General features: G+C 46.2%; 1 protein-coding gene across 1 annotated transcript in view; it reads left to right on the top strand.

The window, feature by feature from the left end:
• LOC119162950 (muscle calcium channel subunit alpha-1-like) overlaps window positions 1–22,500 on the top strand; it is a 1,445,695-nt gene that overhangs the window by 1,283,653 nt on the left and 139,542 nt on the right. Inside the window, exons 44-45 of the mRNA XM_075882643.1 lie at window positions 13,735–14,058; window positions 19,904–20,301. Coding sequence (XP_075738758.1) covers window positions 13,735–14,058; window positions 19,904–20,301 — 722 coding nt within the window. The remainder of the gene's footprint in view (window positions 1–13,734; window positions 14,059–19,903; window positions 20,302–22,500) is intronic.

Genomic DNA, 22,500 nt, shown 5'->3' with positions numbered 1-22,500 from the left:
CTAATCTTGTTTGAACTTATCTCATGCACAAGACTGCATTGCCGAACGTCAACCCAGAAACCATGACCCCTTTCAATATTCCTCTCACAACATCATACCTCTTGTAATTCCACAGTGCTCTATTTTTCATCACTGCTGCATTCATGTTACCTTTATTCGTTACGTATATTTCGTGTTCCCTGAGGTACTCGGTCCCATTGCTTATCCATACGCCCAGACATTTGTATTTATCTGTAATCTCTAGCATGACCTCCTGTATTCTAAGGTCACTACCGTCGTTGTCATTAAAAATCATGACTGCTGATTTTTCCTTGCTGAATCTAAAATCTAACCTATCTCCCTCATTACCACAGATGTCCATCAATCTCTGCAAATCTTTCTTGTTGTTGGCCATTAGCACTATATCATCTGCGTACATAATGCTTGTAGTGCCTGATCAATAAGTTTTCCTTGTTTGACTAAAGAGAGGTTGAAGCCCAGTCCACTTCCCACTAATTTGGCCTCTAATCCTTGTAGGTACATCATGAATAATAAGCGTGGCAGGAGACACCCCTGCCTAGGCCCCCGTTTCAGCTCTGCAGGCTTCGATACCTGTTTTTCCCACTTTACAACTACCGTGTTACTTTTATACATACCCTTTAAAAGATTAGTAACTCAATCTTCCACACCTATTGTGTCCAGTATTCCCCACAAGTCCTCTTGAACACGCTATCGTATGCTTCCTTGATATCCAAAAATGCTAGCCACAGGGACCCGTGTTCTGTTTCTGCTATTTCGATGCACTGCGTCAGTGAGAACAGATTGTCTACGAACCTCCTGTGTTTCCGAAACCCATTCGGCAGTTCCCCCAGCACCCCCTCATCCTCTATCCATGCCCGTGGTCTTTCCTTCAAAATCTTCATCACCAGCCTGTAGACCACTGATGTTTCTGTTATAGGACGGTAGTTGTTCATGTCAGCTTTGTTCCCTTTCCTTTAGAGATCATACTCATCCTGCTAAGTTTCCATCCATCGAGAACTTCACCATCGATTATTAGTTTGCTCACTGCCTCTTTCAAAGCCTGCTTAGACTTCGGACCTTACGTCTTTATCTCCATAATTGGAATGCCATCTGGGCCTGTGGATGTACTACTAGGAACCCTTTTCTCAGCACTTTCCCACTCTCGTTGTGAAAATGGAGCCATTGCGCCACTTGATCCATCCTTCTCTATTGTGGTGCACAAAGTACTTCTTTGTTGCAATTTTTCTGTCACCCTTGTTCTTATATATTCATTAGCTTCGTCCCCTTCTAGCCTAGCACCATGGGCTGTAGTAATAAAACTCTGCTTTAGGCTCGTCTCATTTCTTAGGAAGTTTAGATGGTTCCAAAATTTCGCAGCTGCCTTTCTATCTTCTTATGTACTTCTGCCAGCCACTGAGCTCCCTTCCATGTAATCTTTCATTGAACAAAAGGGATGCATCTCTTCTACAGCTTAGAAAGGTTGCCCATTTTCTTTCAACATCATCTGTCGGTTCACCCCACTGCTTAGCATGTCTGTGTTCCCTAGAGGCTTCCTGGCGCTTTGCTATGGCTCTCTTAACTTCCTCATCCAACCAACTTTTGGGTTTGTGTCTTCTTTTCCGGGGTGACTTGTCACGCGTCTTAGCAAGCTATAGCTCAAAGAGTCTAATTAGATTCATGTATTTCCACACTGCCTTATTATCCTCCGTGATTACTTTCTCAATTTCTTGAGTGCTATTTCAATTTGCCTTTCTGGATAAAATTTTTCCTGTAGTTGCTCATCTTGTCTCCTTCCCAGTTTCACTGCTCTTCCAAAACTTAGCTTGATACGTTTGTGATCGCTACCCAGACTTCTGGAGCCACCTTCATCTATGTGCGTTCCCCTGAGCTTATCATACATCCTATGTGACATCAGTGCATAATCTATCGTCGATTGAAGCCTTCCTACCTCCCATGTTTTTTGCCCTTCACACTTCTCGGTACTGTTGCAAATGATCAAATCAAGCCTTTCACACATATCCATGCTCATTTTGCCTGTCGGGTCGGTATACCCATCTATATCTTCTATGTGCGCATTCATGTCACCTAGTATAATTATCTCGCACTCTCTTCCTAACTCCTGAATGTCCTTTGATATACACTCTACCATTGCCTGGTTTTTCTCTCTGGTCTTTGCTCCCGTCCACAAGTACACAAAACCAAGGAGTGTCATTTGACCTGCCACTTTCCCTTTTAGCCATAAATGTTCCTTGCACTCGTGCTTGACCCTTTGCCAGTCTGTACTTTTATGAATGAATTCCCCAATACCACCCCCCTTTCTGCTGCCTTTTGTTCTATTACAATATTCCCACGCGTAGTCCGGATTGTTCGGAGGTTGTTCCATGTCCCGGAGATGTGTTTCTACAAAACCGTATACCATCCGTCTCTCTTCCCTTAGCTGTTCTTCTCTCTCTTCCCACTTCAGCCTGTTCCTACCACCCTGCATGTTAATATACCCAATGTCTGAATTGGCTCGGCGCTCGTGGCTACGTCTATTTAAGCCCTGGACTCTACCTATCTTAGATATTGGTGCCACTTTGGAATCGTATCTCTCCATACCACCTGTCGAAGAGTCTCCCTGGTTGTTTTCCTCGTTACTAGCTTGCCTGCACCCCGAAGGGCTCGCTTGCCCCCCAAAAAAGCTACTGTGCGTCCTGCAAGTCGCCAACCCACCTCAAGACCTAGCCGCCCTTCGAAGTGAATTCTGTCTCGTTGAAAACCCCCCCACCTATGCACCTCTCTGTTTATTTCCACCACCTCAAAGCCTCTCTCTCGACTCATCCGCCATATCTATTGGTTTGCGTTGACCACCGCTCTTTGCAGGTTGCTATCACGCACCGGTACCTCCGGTATAGTGCATATCACTACCTGTACCTTAGGAGAAGTGGCGCGCATGTCATCGACGCCTTTCGCCAGTGTGGCTGCAAGTCCTGCTGCATCTTCATTTAAGACATCGTTTAAACCGCCTGAAATTATCACGAGGTTTCGTCTATCAGCTGTCGTTTTGAGCTTTGCGGTCGCTTGCCTCATGACTGCTTCCAGCTTGCGTCCTGGGAACGCCCCTACTGCAACCCTCTTGTCACCTCTTACCCTCTCTTTGATGGCTTCTGTGCATCGATTTAAATTCGAGTCTCCGGCGATTATCACATGCTGTCACTTTTCAGCTGGAGCGTTCTGCACCTGGCGGCTACTTGTACCTGTGACGCCGCCTGCTTTGTTCCCTCCCTGCCCCACAACTACCTCGCTGAAGCTGGGCCTTGCGACAGTTGAACCGGCTAAACCTGTTTTTTCCAAACTTGCTTGCTTTTCCATCTCACCGTTCTGGTTGTCGGTTGCCTACTGTTCTCTCGGTAGGTCACTTTTTTGTTCAGCTTCGCTAGCGCTTCCGCGGCGGACTTCAGTCTTTCTCTCATTGGCCTCCTTTTCTCTTGCTCTGTCGCCAACGCTGTTCTGAGCTCGGCGATTCTCATCATCTGACTTGGTGCGATAGCGCCTCCTGTCGGTCATATTTAGACACGCTCACTGTTGTTTGGATGCAGCGTTAGACTCGCTAGTAGCAGAACAAAAATGGAATTTTGCGGACACAATTTCAGGAAGAGTGTTTGCAAACCTAGTGTCAAGTACTAGACAGAGAACAATCGGCTGCTGACCCGCAGGTCGCGGGTTCGATTCCCGGCTGCGGCGGCTGCATGTCCGATGGAGGCGGAAATGTTGTAGGCCCGTGTACTCAGATTTGGGTGCACGTTAAAGATCCCCAGGTGGTCAAAATTTCCGGAGCCCTCCACTACGGCGTCTCTCATAATCAAATGGTGGTTTTGGGACGTTAAACCCCACAAATCAGCAATCAATAGACAGAGAACAAGAAACAACACCCGATGCTGGCCCTGCTGTTCGTATGCTACCCTTTCTTCCTTCTCTACTTCGCTCTAGCTGCCCTTTGATAGCCGAGCCACTCTTAGCATTCACACTGGGCCATGACTACGAGTGCTAGAGCAGCCAACAGTGCTTCAGATGGCCGGGGTTGCCTGAACCATAGTGGTCGCCCCGGACCACACTGTACAAAGGATGAGAGGTCCGTGCAAAGTGTCTCTAGAGGACGACATTGGCTCTGCCGTAGTGGTCGAAGTTCCCTGCACTGACGTGCTTTGGCGGAAAATTTCCTTTGTGATGGTTCTGGCGGGCGGCCCTGTACGTGATGCAGTGGTCGCCGAACGCCTAGCAGGACCTTTATCATGGTGGTCTGGTCTAGGTTCACGTTGTGTGCCCGGTTGGCATGCACTTTCGCAACGAAAAATGCGCGTGCCCACACAGGCAATGGGACGTGATTACCAAGATTCGACATTGCAGTCTCGCCCTCGCTTTCATCGCAGTATTTTGTACTGTGGTGACTCGGACAAAATACGGTGTCCGGCAGCTCCGAACCATGTTTGTACTTGTGACTGGCACCACTTGCAACGAGACCACCTTCGGGGTTAGCCGCATGGCATTCACGTGGTACACCGTGCTTGGCATCAGCGGGCTCGCACGCCATGTAGTTTGATTCGCGGATGGCAGCTACGTCTGCCTGGGGCGCATCTATACGCCTGGCCATGCTAGTATCGGGTTTTGAAGAAACGGGCACACGTTTGGAGAATATTGCTTGAATTGTTTTAACTTGTGCGATTGTGCGAGGGGTTCACCCACACATTCGGCCAATGACTGCCATGGAGTCTCTGTCAAAGAAGTTCGAGAAATCGGTTCCGACGCGCAATCCGTGATCTGAAACACGTCAGAGTGGCGCCCTTCACGACAGCTGTCTTCGGCAGTAGTCGTGGCTGTGTTGTATTTGATTCGGGTTCCGTCGACGAGTCCGAAAGCTCAAGTGAGGAAATGGCATGCTCAACAGCAGCCTCGAGGTGGAACCCCTCCCGAGTTCCACCCTCGGTTGTGCTCTGGTTGGACAGGGTGGTGGCGGAGAGGTGGCTAGGCATACGGTCAAAAGCAGCTATGAACTTGCAGCTCCAGTCCGCGCAGCAGAGCTGCTTCACGCCTTCATACCGGTGCCACGCCGCTGCACCTTTCCGAAGGCGGTCTATGGCCACGCACCGCTTCTGAGGCTCCGTCCAAGCCTCACGCACTGCTAGCACGTTCACGGTTCCCACCCACCTGTCAGCGTTGTTCAGGAACCCGTGAAGTTCTGGTAGTTCACAGACGGTCGGTGATGGTGGGGTAGTAGGTGGCAACACAGAGATAACAAACGCGAAGCAGCCCAGCTGGTGCGGGAGCTCGATGAGAGAAGATTAAAGCTCCCTGTGTTGCTCTGGTGGGCTTGCGTCAAGGTCGTGCGAGGCAGCCACATCCAACACTACGTTAATAGTACACCATTCTGGCAACATTGTAGGAGATTGCTCGGAGATCAACGCTATCAGTTCGTTAGTCCCGACGTGGAGTAGCGCGATGGTACGCCGCAGATCCGTGGCGCTCTCGGGTGTGAAGCCCGGCAAGTCAGTGATCGCAGTCTTCGAGTAAGTAGCGGTTGCAGCCCTCACGCCGGTGAGATTGACGAGCAGGGTAGCCTGGACGGCGTTCCGTGGCGGTTCGTATGTTGGAAGAGTACTGCAACAGGAATATGGGCCATGAGAAGCGTGAGTGGCATTCCGAAAGGTCTGGAGCCGGTGCGGATGCCTGCCGTGAAGCGTTGACAGGGTGTTTATCAGGTCATGTCCTAGAACCACAGGGGAGGCCTGGACGCCATCCACTGGTGGTCTGAAGGGTAGCTGAAGCGTTGGACGGCATCCCGCCGCCAAGGAAGTGTGAACGGCGTTCCTCAATCGAGAAGCCCGCGCTGCCGAGAAACCGCGAAGACACGTACCGGTACCTTCCTGCAAAGGGTTCACTTGTCGGACTGCGCCATTCTCATGGGCTGGACACAGAACAAGAGACAACACCCGATCCTGGGCCAGCTGTTATTATACTGCCACATCTTCCTTCTCAACTTCTCTCTAGCTGCCTGTGATAGCTGCATCACTTTGATCACCCAGTACCACCTAGTACTACTCTGATCAAACTAGTTATGCTTTCTTGGCAAGCGCCACAGTACTGTGTTAATCACCGTTGAAGTCGAAGCCTCGCGCAAACAACCAGGCGTGTAGGCGCAGCTCTAAGTCCCTCGTCGTCGGTGATGTTTTTAATGGCAAGCTTGAGGCACTTCAGTCGTTTCTGACGCTTAATTCACAGCAGCTGCATACAAATTAACGTACGTTAGGACTAATCATCCACAATTGCGATGACACTCATAACTGCTGTCACGATTCCAAATATTGCTGACTGCGAATTGTGAATGGCTGTAACTTAGTACTGCTTTGAATGTGTACGAATACTTTTATATCTACTGATGCTGTTTTATTGCGTCACAATACATTTTGAACCAGCCAGGCAATGTTATGTGAATATATGCGCCAAGTATTGGGTATCAAGCAGCCTGCCGATAACATTCACATCAATTGCGAATGGGAATTTACATGGACGTATTGACCCCTGAACTCGAGATCGCAATTACATTCGTTATGAATGTTATTCGCTGTGAATCACAATACACAAGCCATGTGACAGGAGTTTCGAAGCATTACCCCGAGACGTTGTGGTTTTATATCACCAGGCTTGCGCCGCTCAAGACGCTACAGACCACGCTGCTGTTTGTTCACGGCTTCATGGCCTTCTCAAGTTTTTCAGTTGAACTGGAGTTCTGGTAAAAAGCTGACTAGGAGAATAGCAGCGGGCGAGACAGCGGTGGTCAACATGCGTCGAACCAGCCAGCCTGAAGTCACTGCTGGCACCAGCCGACTTCATCTGTTCCTTTGAAAAACTCTTCCTATGAAAGAATTTGTCGTTGGGCTACTGTGTGCAACACTTCTCAAAGTTAATTCGAGCACGAACACACGACCCAATCACTCACACACCGATGCACTCAAGCATCAAGCACACATGGCGCTCACTTCCAACTGATTTATTCATAGCTCGAAGGATTGAATATATACATGGGACACATGTGCGCACTAACACTACAGAAGTCCAGCAGCATACCTTATCAATACATACAGTTACTCAATTTGAAAGCCCAGTACCGATAAACTGGAATTTGCTTGGTAAGAATGATAGCGAATGGGCTCACAAAATGATCTTTATTTTTTAAATGAAAAACGCCTCTAACGCTTTGCGTGCAGTTTCACTTGCGCTTCTGCCTAGAATCTTTGTCTCGCATAATCATGCGTCACAACCACACGAGATGACATGCGCGATCAGGTGCGTATACTTGTCATCTCGTTTTGTTCATTTTTGGGCGTGTTCCTTTCACTAGTCATTAATACATCGTTCGGTTTGGCATGTACACTTTTTCGCAGTATAAGGGCACGGAGTACACGACCCCCATGGAAAACTTAACAAAGGTGCTCTCATGCTTCTTTTCGCAGCCGCCCTTTTTACTACCGCACGCACTTTTGGATATATGGCACAACTTATGGCCTAATTTTCAAGGGCTGGGTAGCTGTCATCGCTTCCCGCGCTCCACGTTTAGACTTCTGCGGAAGTGATTCAGCAACGACCGTAATGACCGCTCGACAGAATCCAGGAGCCTCTAATCGGCTCAACTGATTCATGAAACTGAGTTTCATGCGGGGTGGGCACGACGTCTTCAGCACTGACTCCAAGCAAAGAGACGCTACGCCCCTCTTCACAATCTTTGAGTGGGCAAAATCGTACGGCAACTTCTTATCAACACGATTTTCAAGACGGCAGAAATATTTGCGTGTTCTGCATCACTACATCACTCCACAAAAGCGTGTCTTACCGACATGTCTCTGACGCAGAGGAAGCGAGTGCTTTCTCGTGATAAATAATGCTGCCGATGCAAAACGAAAGATACCAAGGCTTGCGACGACAAGCGTAAGATATTCTGTTCGAAGTGCGAAGGTCAGCGCGCCTCAAGTACGTGTTACCTTGAGTATATTACTGATAACTCACCCAACGCATCATAAACCACCACACGAGCCAGCATAATAAATTTGCTTGGAAGTCAGGACCACATAAGTCATCACAGGTTGCTAGTCAAGAAGATACAAGCTATCCCAGCAGTTGCACTTTGAGAGAAACCCCTGAAACTCACGATACCGATTCTCTTATTCAGACGCCGTCCATGCTTTAGGGGAAGAGGGCCCACACGGAGACAGCATTGTACGATAACTTCAAGCTGCTCATCCATGAGAAAAACGCTGCACCATGTCAAAGTCAAGTTCAGAGGACGATGGAGCGGGCAGCATCACTGTAAGCCGAGTTGCCATTAATTTTGCGTGTCGAGAGAATAAAGCATGAACGGGAACAGAGCGACAATGCGACCTACATAAGGGAACTTGAGTTTCTGCTTTCCGAGAAGTGACGGCATCATGCAAAAATTAGATTGCCAACCTAAATAAATCATGCGGAAAGCTTCTCAGGGAGACTAGGTGATGCAGTACGAGTCACAAACAAAACTATTAAATGAGGAATTGTTCGAGGTGCGAAAGTTGCTGGCTGCAGCAAAAGAGAATCTATAATATGCAACCCCTTTGGTACCTAAGATTCAGCAGAATATGGTAGGAGATGAGCATGGCGGAAGCAAACAAGCAGCCAGAAGGCATGAAGAAATGGATGAATCAGAAGACAGATCGCATTTGTGGCGTGACTGCTTAGTCAGGAACGCCACCTAGAGGAATCGCCCGAGGAAGGAGAAACCAATAAGCATTTTTGCATACAATACCGAGCTCTCGTGAGTATCCCTTGCAGCTTTCCAGGGAAGACGCATGTCATGAGCATCGGTCACAAGGCGACAGAACGCGCTCACCAGAAAGCCATCCCGGAAGACCTTGCAGGACATTTGGGGAAAAAAGCGTCTGCATGTTGGAAGCGACAGATTGAAAGGCCGGTTGACTGATTGCCAACAAGTGGAGGGTAAGCTTCAAAAAATGAATAGTCAGTTTTAAAAATAGATGGCTCAGGATGACAAGTTAGCATCAGCAATTACGGGACTTCTCAGAGAACATTCAGTTAAGGAGTTGAAGTTGTGACGTTCGTTTTTTTCAGTGCGAGACAACTGAAGGTGTTATCGTAACAAAGCCTACCCGGAAGTTCTAACACCTGGAACTGCATGAGTGACTTCGCTTCGCAGCCTGGAATATTGATTCTATCACAAGCGCTGGCGCTCCAACAGATGAGAAACAACGCCAGCAAGAACGAGATGAGAAACAGGGTAGCCAGAGTGGTAGCACGGTCTTAATGACATTGTAAACAAAAGCCTCTTTTTAACTCCATACTTCGATGTGATAAAGTCCTTTCAAAGCTGCTTGACGTCACGTTACAAACAATGATACTATAGTGCTAAATTCGAAAAGTCAGTCTCACTTTTTTTATTGCACTTTAGTCATTGAACATGACGTTGTTCAGTAAGTGCCACCTCGCCCTACCAAGATCTAAATGTAGGATGTAAACATCATTAAAGATTCCGTAACTATAGGACAGAAATGAAATATTTTGGGTGGAATCATGTTGGTTGCTTTGTTCACGATTGTTGATGCAGTGCTGCTTTAGAAATGTGGCTTAGTTTGGTTGAAACAGTTGCGGTATTTTGCTTATATCTGTTTAGAAATTACTTTTTTAATTCATGTTACTGAAAAAATTGCCCCATTTTGATTGAAACTGTTTCAGCAGTTGCAGATACTCGGGCGTGCTTTACGTTCCCGTCAAAGTTTTGGCCCAGTTTCGGTTTCTGCAATCAGCTTTTTGAAAAAAAAAACCTCCTCATGTGATTCTTGATCCACATTAGGATGTCCTTGTCCCTTTTCTCGCGCAATGCCAAGAACAAACAATTTCGGCCATTCTCGTTCTTAGCTTATTCTCAGTAAGTTATTATTATTAGAGCTAATTTTGGCTAATAAGCAAGTTCTATTAACAAGCTATTACCAGCGTAGGCATTGCTCGTGCAATTACACAAAGCTGGACATCTTGCCCAACGCAAGCTCTGCCTTCGTGCCCTCACACTCTAATTTAGAGTAAAATAACGGAGTGTGTGTGAGACTCTTTCCCAGTGGTGCAGACGTTGCACGTATAGGACTCTTTATAGAGGCACGGGGACTGCCTCGGTGAGTCTGAAGAGACTCCCCAAAGAGAGTGGAAGTGTGTCTTCAATGAGGGTAGTGGGACGTCAAGATAACCAAAAACAGGCACACACACACACACACCTTTCTTTTTCTTCCTACAGTGAATACTGTATGCTCCTAATAGTCAGCGATAACGGTGCATGAGCAGTTACACCTTGGCTTTCTAGGTTACCTGGCGCAAGGGTTGACCAAGAAAACGTTTGTTCAAGTGCGTTAGGTAACGCATCCTAATGAGCACGTTTTAGTCGTGTCAGCGTTTTTTGCCACATATCTATTAAATACCACCATGCGCATTGCACACGAGGCATCCGTACTGGGTTCCGAAACAGCAAGTGTTCTGTGTTCTTATTTTTCTTTGCAAGTGTATGTTTTCTCAAGCCATGTTTTTTCCTCTTCCAGCAAATTTTTCTGAAACATTTGATTAGTTTTTGCTCTGTCTTTAAGTTGTCCCTCCTTCCATGGAGAGGAAATGTCTATGATGTTAATGAATTTTTCGTGCCTATATTGCAATATGTGAAGTGCATTTATGTTGCTACCTTGATTTCAACACGTTATGGAAGAAACTCGAGGCTGTAGCCAAACGTTTATGTACTTACGCTCCGACTACAAAGCAGCTTTGTTGGATAATAAAAGCATATGTCGGTGAACTAACTCATCAGTGGACTCGCGCTGACTCACTCAGACTAAAATAGAGCTGTCAGTCGTAGTGGGTCTGGTTGAGGAAAATATATGTGAGGCTGAGTCTGAGAGAGTGCGGTTGGAAAAAATTGCTTTAGGTCTACACCCGAGTAAATACCAAGCACTACATATGTTTCCTCCGTGAGCCTGAGCAAGCTCCAGTTTTTCATCACAGCTAAGCTAAAGATTAACGCATATGTTAATGGAAATTCACTGTGGTCTGGGCTGTAGAAGCTATAGCTTGATAACCGTCTAACGGCTATTGGGAGCTGTAAGGTGCACACATGCATGGCCTCTTGTGCTGCGTTGAGGACGTTGGGCCTGCACACAACTGTACTTTTAGATGCGTCGTTCTGTCTCTGTTATCTTTGTTTTTATCTTTGTGTTTTTTTATTTTTTCATGGTGGAGCCACGTCGTGCGAGCTCGTGGCAAAGCACTCATACCCCTCTGGCTTTTCTTTTGGTATCATTTTTTCTATCATCTCTCTTCCCTGTCGTCCTTTGTGTCACTTTCATTTCCGCACTGCCGTTTCGAATGAGGCGCCCACTAAAATGCTCAGGTAGTGCAAGAAAGCATTTTCCCTTGCGCTGCTTATGCGGTTGTGTTCTCGAATTGCCTGCAGTTTGCATGGTCATGACACTTGATCTTCCTAACATCACTCATCATTCGATAGTCGTCCTGGCTTTCTGTGCTTGTCCTCACGAAAATTCAGATTTTATAAGCAGTAGCTTTATACAATGCTAGAGCACATGGTAAGGTGTCGCAATATTACTGCTGCGCCATAATATAAATAAACTGTCTGTATGAAAGTAAATATACTAAAACTGAATATGCAAATTATAGCTTTATTGGCAAAAGGTAAAACAAATACTCGAAATATTCTGGTTAGTGGGTAAATCCTGGCAGCAAATGTCCATTCAAGACGCCCATTCTGATTAGAAAAAGGAGCGAGTACTTTGCGCAGAGACGTAGAAGCACAACCGTACGTCTCCCTAAGGTACTTTTCATGTTACGCATTCGTATTTAAACATCCAGAATCACCAAATCACCCCATCAGCCATTTTAACAAATGCGCTATATATAAAGTAACTGTCAGCGATGGAGCTGCTCAATCTTTACTTTTTGTCGGAACTTGGGGTGATCGTCGTAATTCTTCAGGTTGTTGTACGATCGTTTATGATGGACCTATTCCGGAACACAAAATAAAGAGTCGTTTATTATTTTTTTTCGCGCGGTATGCTCTCTGCGAAAATTACGTTGTGGTGCATGAATTCTGTTTTCGGCATTTGCCGCTTGTATTGTGATAATTTCTCACACACGTGAGCACGAACCTCCGCATGTACTTGTTTGTGTACAGCGTTACCGCCACCTCCTGTCAAATTTGCGCCGCAGTTGTTTCGAGGTATTGCTGTTCATAGCATTGAATGGTGAAAATCTGGCCTGAATTTTTGAAGGGAAGTGCAGTAGTTGGTACGGGATTAATAAGCGTCATTGCGTGGTTCTCGCACCAATGTGTGGTCACAGAACATGTATGTGTCTGCGAGATTTCTTTCTTCCCAGCAGATGTATGTATGTTGCACCAAACGTCGGCTTTGCATTGGACGGTTCTTTGTTGGTGGCTGCCTTCCTGCTTTTTTCTTCCTTTCTTACTTGCGTCCTTGGTAAAACTGTACATGTACAATCAGTCTTGGCAAGTGTTTCATGATATGAGGCAGCCTAGAGCTATGTTCGTAGTAAGTGCATTGTTCGTTACGCCATTCAGTTCGACAGAAACACACACGCACTGCTCTTTATACTTGTATAGTGTTCTACAAGTCACCTCTTAAAAGCTGTAGCACTCGTTTAGTCTCTACTTCACTGAGAAACTACAGGACTGCGCAGTGTTTACCGACACTTTTATGCAGGGTCAGAGTGAGAAGCTTTCTTCAAGAACTGCCTACTATATATTCAAATTAGATCTAGTTCGTGCTGCCTCCCTGAAGAAAAACTGTGAAAGTGAGGCTTTCCAGTTTTACCTGAAAGGAGCCATGACACCCATTGCTTTATCATACCCTGTGCTATGTGGACTAATCCTTTATGCATCGACAAGTGAACTGCTGAAAATTTAAGAACATTTTGGTGAACACTGAATTTATACTTATTTTTTATAACCACACGAGTGGCCTGAGAGTCGCGCAACCATAGGCACCGCACACTGCCCCGTCTCAAAGTTTGTCACATTCGCCGTTAGGGGCAGGCAGAAAAGAGACGCGCCCTCGCGGCCCCAGTGTATCCCGGGAACAATCTGCCGACAGATGCAGGGCGCGAGATGCTCGCGCCGCGTTCCATTTACGCCGATGCTGTCTCAAGGTTTTTTTTTATGCGCTATAGACTCTCTATTCTGACGTGGCAGTCAGCTTGGAAAACTCAACTAAACGGTGCCTTTGGCGTACTCGGGTGCCGTGACGTAACAAGGAACTAGTTTTGTGAGCGTCTACGCTCCAGCCAACAATAATTCGTGGTCAGCTGCGCGTGAAATTGAGATAATCTATCCTTATTCAGCTTCATCTGTGGCTGAAACTTGGTTAGCAGATGACGGCTCGGCTCTTTCAAGCACATGACGTCCCATGGCAAAGTGACGGTTTCCGTGGGTGTATGGCCAGCGACTTTTTCTTTAATGGCCTACTTTCATGTGTGTAATCGGCATGGTATTGACACCCAGTCCCCACTGAAAACGACGACTTGTAGAGTGGCCGTGTCGTGGCGCCCTTAAGAGATGTTTCTTGTTCAGCAGAGCTGTGGCATACAGTTACGAGAATTTCACCGAGTATTCCGCGTGATCACGGGTGCGAATGAAAGTCCCCGCCGCAGCTCGTCAACCGAGGACCCCGACCAGTGCGGGGCGCCTTCGTCGTCGCCTTCAGCCACCACTCGCCTGGCACCTTCGCCCAGCAGCTCGCCGCTGCACGCGACCTCCGGGGGCGGTGGTTCGTCGGCGGCGGGCAGCTCGTGCGCCGGCAGCAGCTCGCTCTACGAGGAGGAAGACGACAGCCGCAGGGGAGCCGAGACCATCCCACTGCGATCACTGCGCCGGTCGCGCTCGGCGCGCCAGCCGTCCACGAGCAGCGGCTCGCCGGCGGCGCTCGGCGTCAGGGCTTCGTTCCAGCCGGACTTCTACTTCTACAGCCAGACCCAGTACGTGGCGCTATCTCCGCTCGCCAATACACCTTCGACGTCTGAGCGGTCTGTGCTCTAGGCACGAGTCGGGTGCTGGACCAACAATAACCGGGAGCTTTCAAGAGCAGTGAGACGAAGGTCGTGTTGTCCGGCTTAGCTCAATGCGCCTCGGACACCCAATTATCAACAGTAACACGCCTTCTATACTTCTTACACAAGAGACTTAAAAATACTCTTCCATTCTTGAAGATGCTATCTTTTACTGTACGCAGAAAACGTACAGTAAAAGATAGGCCTGTGTTTATCATATATCCTTGAAATATTTTCCAACGTGTGGCTGAGTGCTTAGAAATGTTTCCGCACGTGTGGCTGAGTAAATGGAAAAAGAAGAAGAATTGTGCAAATGAACGTTTTATGTGCCGTCAATAAGTGGTTAACAAAATTTTGTACTTTATCTCAATTTACAGGTGAGTTCGCGTAATGCTTCCTCATACCGCACGTACATGTTCGCTGTGCCACAATTTTTTACAACATCCAAATAATTGTGGCGTTCTGTGATAGTAGTCCATGAGCAGTGCGTACACGCGACCCCGCTCATACAAGCATCGGGGTGTCCATGCGTGCGTCTGATGCTGTGGCACCTGCGGTCACACTTGTAGAAGCTCTCATTGTTCGCCGAAGCAAAATATGTCGGAGAAATAACAATGCGAGCAGGTGTTTTCGCCAAGCTAGAGTGGATTTGGGACGTGTGGTTTCACTACGGACAAAAACCGCCTGGTCACCATCTAGGTACTCCATCCGCCGAAATTATTGCATTTCGCATTGTACATACGAGCAGGTTTTTTTTTTTTGTGGCAACACGCCGCTACTAGGCCTTAATTCGACCTGAACGCGCGCCGTCAGCACATACAACTGCTATTTGATATCACTGCGAGATCCCTGCTGACTCAGCACTTCATTTCAAAATGCTATTCTGAAAGAGCTAGTTTATTGCAATAACCACTAAGGTGCTGTGAAAGCTAGCTGCATCCGGGGGGGGGGGGGGGGGGGAGGGGAGCCGGCACAACTGTGCAGCTCTTCCTTACAGCGCTGTGCCATCTTACGGTGCCGTGTCGAAGCAGATCGACATTTCACCGAAAGTGTTGTCTAACACTTCTTTTTATATGACATGAAGTGCTCGCGTTATTTATAAGAGTTCTATTATCTATATCGTTGTGTATATCAGTTTTGTATATAAGCATGTCGCGTAGTTATTACTTTCCGCATACTGCAGTCATGAATCGAAAAAGGCGGTTGAGAAACAATTTTAATGAATAAGTGAGCCAGAATACGGAAACCTAAACTGAAATTTGCGTTTTCTTTAGCTCTTTGTGAGCGCACAAACACGCCAACCAAGAACACATTGCACATCGAAGAGCAGTCAAAATGCCTGAAGAAATATGGCAGTTTTGAGTTAAGGTTATGCATATCGATGCTTGCATTTTTCCGTTTATATGTAGCGCCCTCGCTCGGGAGAGCGAGAACTTAATTTCTGCTTTCGAAGCCACCTTTTCTTTCCTCCAATGAAAGTCAGTGTACTATTTTCTGAAAAAAGTAGAGTTTCCGTCCGGCGTTACAGGAGATGGCGTCCGTACACATGTGGTATATTCAATGCAGTACCGGTGTATACTGTATTTGGCCAGCAGTCGGCAAAACTGTCAGGGAGAGAGCCACTTTTGTCGATACACTGAGGGCCAGACAGCAATTACAAGGGGGGTGGGCTTTGAAGCCAAAAAGGAAAAAAAATGGCGATTTGGCAATACTGTAGGAAAATGGTAGTCAAGGAACAAGGTTGCAAATTGAAAGCCCCGCTTGGAGTAAAAACTGCGTCGTCGGCCGTCAGACGGTATACCTCATAACACTATCCCGCAGGTTCCGGACGCCTGCATTAGGCGAAATTAGCTGCAAAGTTTTATATTTGCAGGTATATGAGCTTCAGCAAATGCAACTTTCATCTACAACAAAACTAAAAAGATTTATAATGACGAGAAAGCATCAAAGATCGTCGTGGAAAGCTGGTTTTTGCGTGCAACTGACGGGGAGAAGGTGAAAGTGGCCAGAAGAAGAAATAATAAGGTTTGATGATTGGTGACTATGGTGTATAGTTTAATGAGAAGCTTCACACACTGAGCTGCGCGCGGGCACGACACGCGTGAAACTTTTTATACTGTAGCACTTGCTCCCAAAAGCGATCGTATAAACTTGTACCACTTAGAAACCTTAACAGGCACTTCAAGCTCCGTTGAAGATGTTACCATTCACCCAAAAGCTTCTCTTCCTCCAAAAAGAGGCGGCAGACCAGACGATTTGTCACACATATCACTGTCCGTCTTTCGGACGCATATTATCTGCACATACCCACTACATGTCATGGTTTTGGTACTGACCTATGTTGCAATGTTATTGTCGCTCATAACAACCGTCATCTAAGTTTCCTAGTCTTAAACTAAGGGAAGGCTTGAAAGGCTGACTAGAAGATACTTTTGGTGATGACAGGGTTATGCCATAATAGACGATGTCATATATGATGTCATAGACCTCGGCAGTAAGAGGTTCATTCTTTAGTTATTCAGTGTATAGATACAGCTTTGCCACTAGTGTGTGTGATTTTCGCTTTGCTACGTCAAAACTGAGACGCTTCTCACCGTACCAGCGTCTCACCGTACGTATCCATCGTGTTGGCTATCCTTTGAAAGCGTGAGTGCAACACAGGATCCACGCTGGTGACACATTCATCATGTGTTGACCACCTACAAAGGACTCTTCGCGGTTCTTCGCTTCATGTAGTTGCTGATCAGTGGGTACACGCAAACTCGGAAAAGCGCTCTCTTATGTAGAGAAAACAAGTTACTTCAAATGACTGTGTGGGTTAGATTTCTCGTGGAGGTGTTTAGCAGGGACGGTTTGCTGTATCACTACGCGAGCTCAAGACTACGTTTGCTAAAGGTATGTATTCGAGAACCAGCAGTGACGACACGTACTGACTTGTAGTCTCTCGAGTACTAGTGACACAGAGTGCGCTGATATTCATTTCTCCTATGAAACACCGCTCTAGGAACTTCGAAATGCGTTATTGATTCCGCTGCTAAGCGTAGTCTCAAAGCAATCCAAGCTTGTCGCGGCTTCCTTATTCTGTTTTCTGTCCAGTGCTTAGGTTGAACAAGTGCACTCTTCTCGACAACCATTTAGTTTAGTTTCTAAAACTTTGTCTTGGTGAAATTTACCAGCAACCAATCCTGCAGAGAAGCATAAAATAAGTCTTTTTCTCAAGCAGTGCTCTCAAACTCTCCTTAACCAGTGGACCGCAGTCATGCAGTTGAGTGTAGGGCAGTGGGAGGGATGGATAGTCAGAAGACGTTGCCATTGAAAAAAAAAAACAACTTCGGAGTATCATTTACACAAGTAATGTTTAAGGAGACGTGGTGCCATGATTCCAGCAACACGTTGATACCAGTCTGTAGAATGTCTCAAATCTAATGCCAATCGCGAAATGTAATTTTCTCATGCCTATGTGTTAGAACGACATGGGGTGGTTCATAGAGACAATGCCTTAAACCAGTCATGCTAGTTGCGTAGCTCACGTAGTGCGAAAATTGAAAAAAAAACATTGTGGCAAATACAGTCATGTGCGGGCCGCAAGCGGGAGCTGCATGTTGGAGAGTCCTAGTCTAATTAACAAAATAAGAACATTTAGAAAACTAATGTGTGTTGTCGAAGTGTTCACTCGGAATCTTATTGCGATTCATCTTCATTGCTATTTTCTTCTCAATAACGTGACAGCATGAGGGCGTTCTATAAAACCGCCTAAGTACAATTGCTAGATTAAACTTTTTAAAGGAGAACTTTTCATGTCGTCAGTTTGTGCTAGAGCGTGTGTTTACTATGAAGTAGCCAAAGACGGCAGATTGGAAGTTCTGCGTTCTTTTTGATTTCGCCAATTCATGAAATAAATACAGACAATAATTTATTCCCCACAAGCGAACTAGTTCTCCACGAATGCACACATGGGCAAGATTGGAATTGAAAAATTCATTCAGTGATTGCAAACTCGTCCAATTTTTTGGTGCAGTTTTACACAAACAACACGGTCAATTTAACGGGCAATTTCATGCACGGGCAGTTTCACACAAGTTTATTTGAATATGCGTGGCGCTTTGCTCATAGCGCTATGACAGCGGGTTAGAAAAACGGGAGTGAGGTCACGAAGTGTGTCATTGCGCCTCACCCACTACGGACTTATATATAGGAGTGCGGCGAGCGTGTGGCCTGTTTGGCATGAAGGAAGCATGCGTGAATGTAAAGTGATTGCCGATGCTAATGGCACTAACGCTGCCTGACAAGTAACACAGCTTGCCAGATGCATGCAATCATCAGGTGAATTGCAAACTCATTTTACTCTGAATGAAAGAATGCTTTGGACCTTTATAAAGAATTTCAGAGATCTGCCAAAATTGCCCAAAGTCTTTGGAAGTATTCAACATATGCTAAGTCCTCGCTCTCAATTTTCCTAGACAGAACCGTGTCCTTGCAAAATTCTTGTCGGCTCTTAGTTCACTCTATTCTTGTAGCAGTTCACACCAGTTAGTTTAATGCAGGAGAACAGCGCCAAGAGCACCCACAAAAAAAAAAAGGAAGTGTATGTGACACTTCTTAGGTTACGTCCCGCCTATATGACTCTCTTAAAAGAGGCACGGTGACGCTCTTGTGGCTCACGCGTCTCTCCGTATAGAGTACAGTGGCTCCCAAAGAGGGTAGACGTGCCCTTTTACGGAATCACATGCGACACGTCACCCGAAAAGAGTCACATACCTTTTTTTTTTCTTGGGGCGACTCGTAGAGACAAGCTATGCTCGTGGCTTAATGCTAGTCGCCTTGTCTTTTCAAAACATATGCTTATCAGTAATTTTTTCTGCTTTCCTGTGCCACAAATTTGCTGTCTCAACTAAAAAATGTGTCGCTTAGTTATTCATTCACTTAGGTGACCAAACAAAGGTGACTGAGCAATTTCTACGCTCAAGTGTAAGCTTTTCGTGTGGGAACTATAATTTTTGCACGTGTGAAATGCATTTTATAAGCAATAGGAGCAATTTTAAGAGCAGTGTAAATTAATTTTCAGCCAGATTTGCAACTTACGCACTATTACATAATCAGAGCTGGCTGTTTTCCAACCCAAATCTTACCGTATGTCTTTTAACTTCTCTCCTCCCATCCACTCCTTTCACCTCCTCCTCACACAATTGTCCACTCATGAACAAACACAAAATCGACAAATGCTATTTTTCTGACTATAAAAAAATATATTTATCATCTATGCTGGTTTATAACATCCAAATATTGTTGTCCGATGGATATCGATTGGCCTACTCACGTCGTTTGAAACGCGCTGCTTATCACAAATGCCATTTATATCATACTTAAAAATTCAATAAATTCTGATTTGCGTATTTACTTCTTTTCTTGCATTTCATTCAATATAAAAATACAACCGTGTTTTATGTGGCACCACTGATCTAACTTACTTCCCGTCTTTGTATTTCTGTGCTGAATCCAACTTTCAATCAAACAAAACTCGATCGCAATACTTTGTTTCACTCACGCACCACCTCATCCTCAAATTGCATAATCTGTGTAATGATAAATCGCAAACTAACGATGCAAAAAACCCTTAATGTGATTCCTATTCCAAATCGCAAACTCACGAATACTCTGCCACCTCGAATAACAAACAACAAAAACTGACCAACTCGCATTCCTCACACTCATACCTTTTCCCGCCCGTCCACGATCATACTGATATAAAAAAAAACACCGACGGAACTCGAAGCACGAGCGGCGAAGAGGACGATGGCGGCATCGGTCGCGCACCCACCCCGCCCCCCCGCCGAGGCCTCGTGGGCGCGGTGCGTGCAGGCAGCTTTCGGCTGCCTTGCCTGAGCAAACAGGACAGCCATGAGCGACCTATCCTGAGCTGCAGCTCGAGCTCGCACGACACGCCTCCGCTGTTCCGCCTGGGCTCGTCGGGCCTGCTGCGCGCGGGTACTGAGCCGTCCTCATCCTCCTCGCTGCTCCACCCGACCATGCACAGGATCGCCGCCTCGCTGCGCCAGGCGCCCCTACCAGCCATGGCCGTCGCGGGACTGGCGCCCGGAAGCCCGCCCGCCCTACTTCGGGGGTCGAGCCCGCCGCCCCCGGGACGCTTCCTACACAGGGCATCCTATCACGGTGAGCAGCTTCTTCCTATTGATAGGTCACGAGAGGTTACCGTACTTACCCAATTACACCGCCTCTCCAATTTTTTATGACAGAATAAGAAAAAAATGCTGAATTCCCGATTCTAACGCGCACCCGTTCTTCACCACGAAAGATAAAGTAATCAACTGTGTACTCAGCTCCTAACGTGTTTGAAGTTCTCACGATCGAACAAATTGTGCTAATATTCTGTACGTTCGCAAGCTCATATTCGGTAACACCAGCTCATCTGCGAAACGTGTTTTTGCGAAAATACGCTGAATGGGTTGCTCGGTACTTGGAAATTATCGTTTGTGCATCCTTGCAGCAAAAATAGGTACCAGACGATTCTCTTGTTGCAAAAGTTATCTCGATACACATAATCGGAGGTAAGCATAATATAAAAATTAGCGACCAATTTTTTTAACTCGTGTCGGCTGAAAACTCCTTGAGCACATAATATTGAAATCGATGTATATCTAGAAAACACGAAAGCAACGCATTCCAACCAACATGGCTTCCGGTGAGAACTGTCATGAGTAACGCAGTTTGTTGAAACCAATGACGACTTCTCAAAGGCAATAGATAACAAAAAACAGGTTGATGCAATATGCCTTGACTTCTTAAAAGCATTTAATCAGGTGTAAAATAACGAGCTAATTATCAAACTTAAACAGCTCGAAATAAAAAAATTGACAGATCCCACATAGAGTGTGAATTGATGATACCAAGTACGAATGAACAATATTGGCATGTCACTTCAAAATCAGCCCAACGTTACGAGGAGGAGGTAAAGTAGGCCGTACATGGCTTTCATGTCATGATTATCATGTTTGGTCGTGTCATTTACGTTAGTTGTTAATTAATGTCATGAGATGCCAAAATTCGTATATGTGAAGGTGACTTGAATAGATGGCGTAGGTAAATTACCTTCACCATCAATTAAAGTCACGTGATACAAAGTTTAGTATATGTGGACATAGCGAAACGGCTGCGAGCGTGCTATGAGCGTAGCAAGTTTTACGTGAGGCGCATATTATTAACATGTTTGGACCTGTCATTTACATTCATCATTCTTTCATCACGTAATGCGAAATTTGCTATATGTAAGACGGCCACGAGCACGCTGTGAGCGTAGCGTGCAGTCGTGATTTACATGACACGCATACCATGATTATCATGTTTGGACGTGTCATTTACTTTTGTCGTCTATTCAGGTCACGAGATAACAAATTTGGTACGTGTGAAGGTGGCGAAACAGCCTTGAGTGCATTATGAGTGTCGCATGAATACTCTGCTTCACCACTTTGGTTCAGTGCCAACAAAGCTACGGGGTGTAAGAAAGCCACACGCTTGCGCAGCGAAACGTAGTACCACATTGACAAGAAAGTCTCGAATTGACGCTTTTGGGTGTGTGTTACGCCACATCGATACGTGATATGTTTATGCTTCTTCGCATTTATTTCCTACGCGTTAAAATATTTGTGTCGTTATTGCCGATAACGGTGTTTACAGATCAGCATGACAGCACCCATACAATGCGGCCACCCGCTTCGATCCGGACTTGCTCTTGCTGCACGCCCACTGCGCTGACAGCAGTAAACGAATGGGTGAAATCGACCATCAATTTGTTTCATCTCACTTTGGGAATAAAACATCAGGGACGTTTTGTCGTTACTAGTGAGATATGCTGGTTGCCTAGTCGCACATGCTAAGCTTAACGCGCAAGACAGTGTTCGGGCTGCGTCGCCAGACCAAGAACGCTGCATCTACAAATATTGGACATGCAACCTCACACAGCGCTCAGTGCGCGGTGGATCCTTATTCGGTGGAAACGAAAAAAGAGAGAAATGGATCGTTACAGCGGGAGACGCGAAGCATTACGTCGACGGAGAAACTGTTCTACGAAAGCCACGGACAGCGTCGAAAAAAAAACAGCCACATAGTGAAGTTATCCGCCGACATGAGATTCCGCCGATCTTCATCAGAGCAACGAACTCACGCTTCTTCAAGTTCCCGGTGTAGTTGCCTGTATAATAGCTTTACTGCATTTTTAAGTTAACAAACTAGTCATAATAACTACAATTCAGTAAGCAGACGAAACGGCGCGAATGTGAAGGGGCTAAGCGCCCTTTCTATTAACTGAGGGGCCTGTAGTCTCCACAGTGCTGAAGGGAACTTCTGAAACGGAGA

This window comes from Rhipicephalus microplus, unplaced genomic scaffold (genome assembly GCF_043290135.1).
Source record: "Rhipicephalus microplus isolate Deutch F79 unplaced genomic scaffold, USDA_Rmic scaffold_13, whole genome shotgun sequence".
Classification (NCBI taxonomy): domain Eukaryota; kingdom Metazoa; phylum Arthropoda; class Arachnida; order Ixodida; family Ixodidae; genus Rhipicephalus; species Rhipicephalus microplus.
This window is presented reverse-complemented; position numbering and strand designations above follow the sequence as displayed.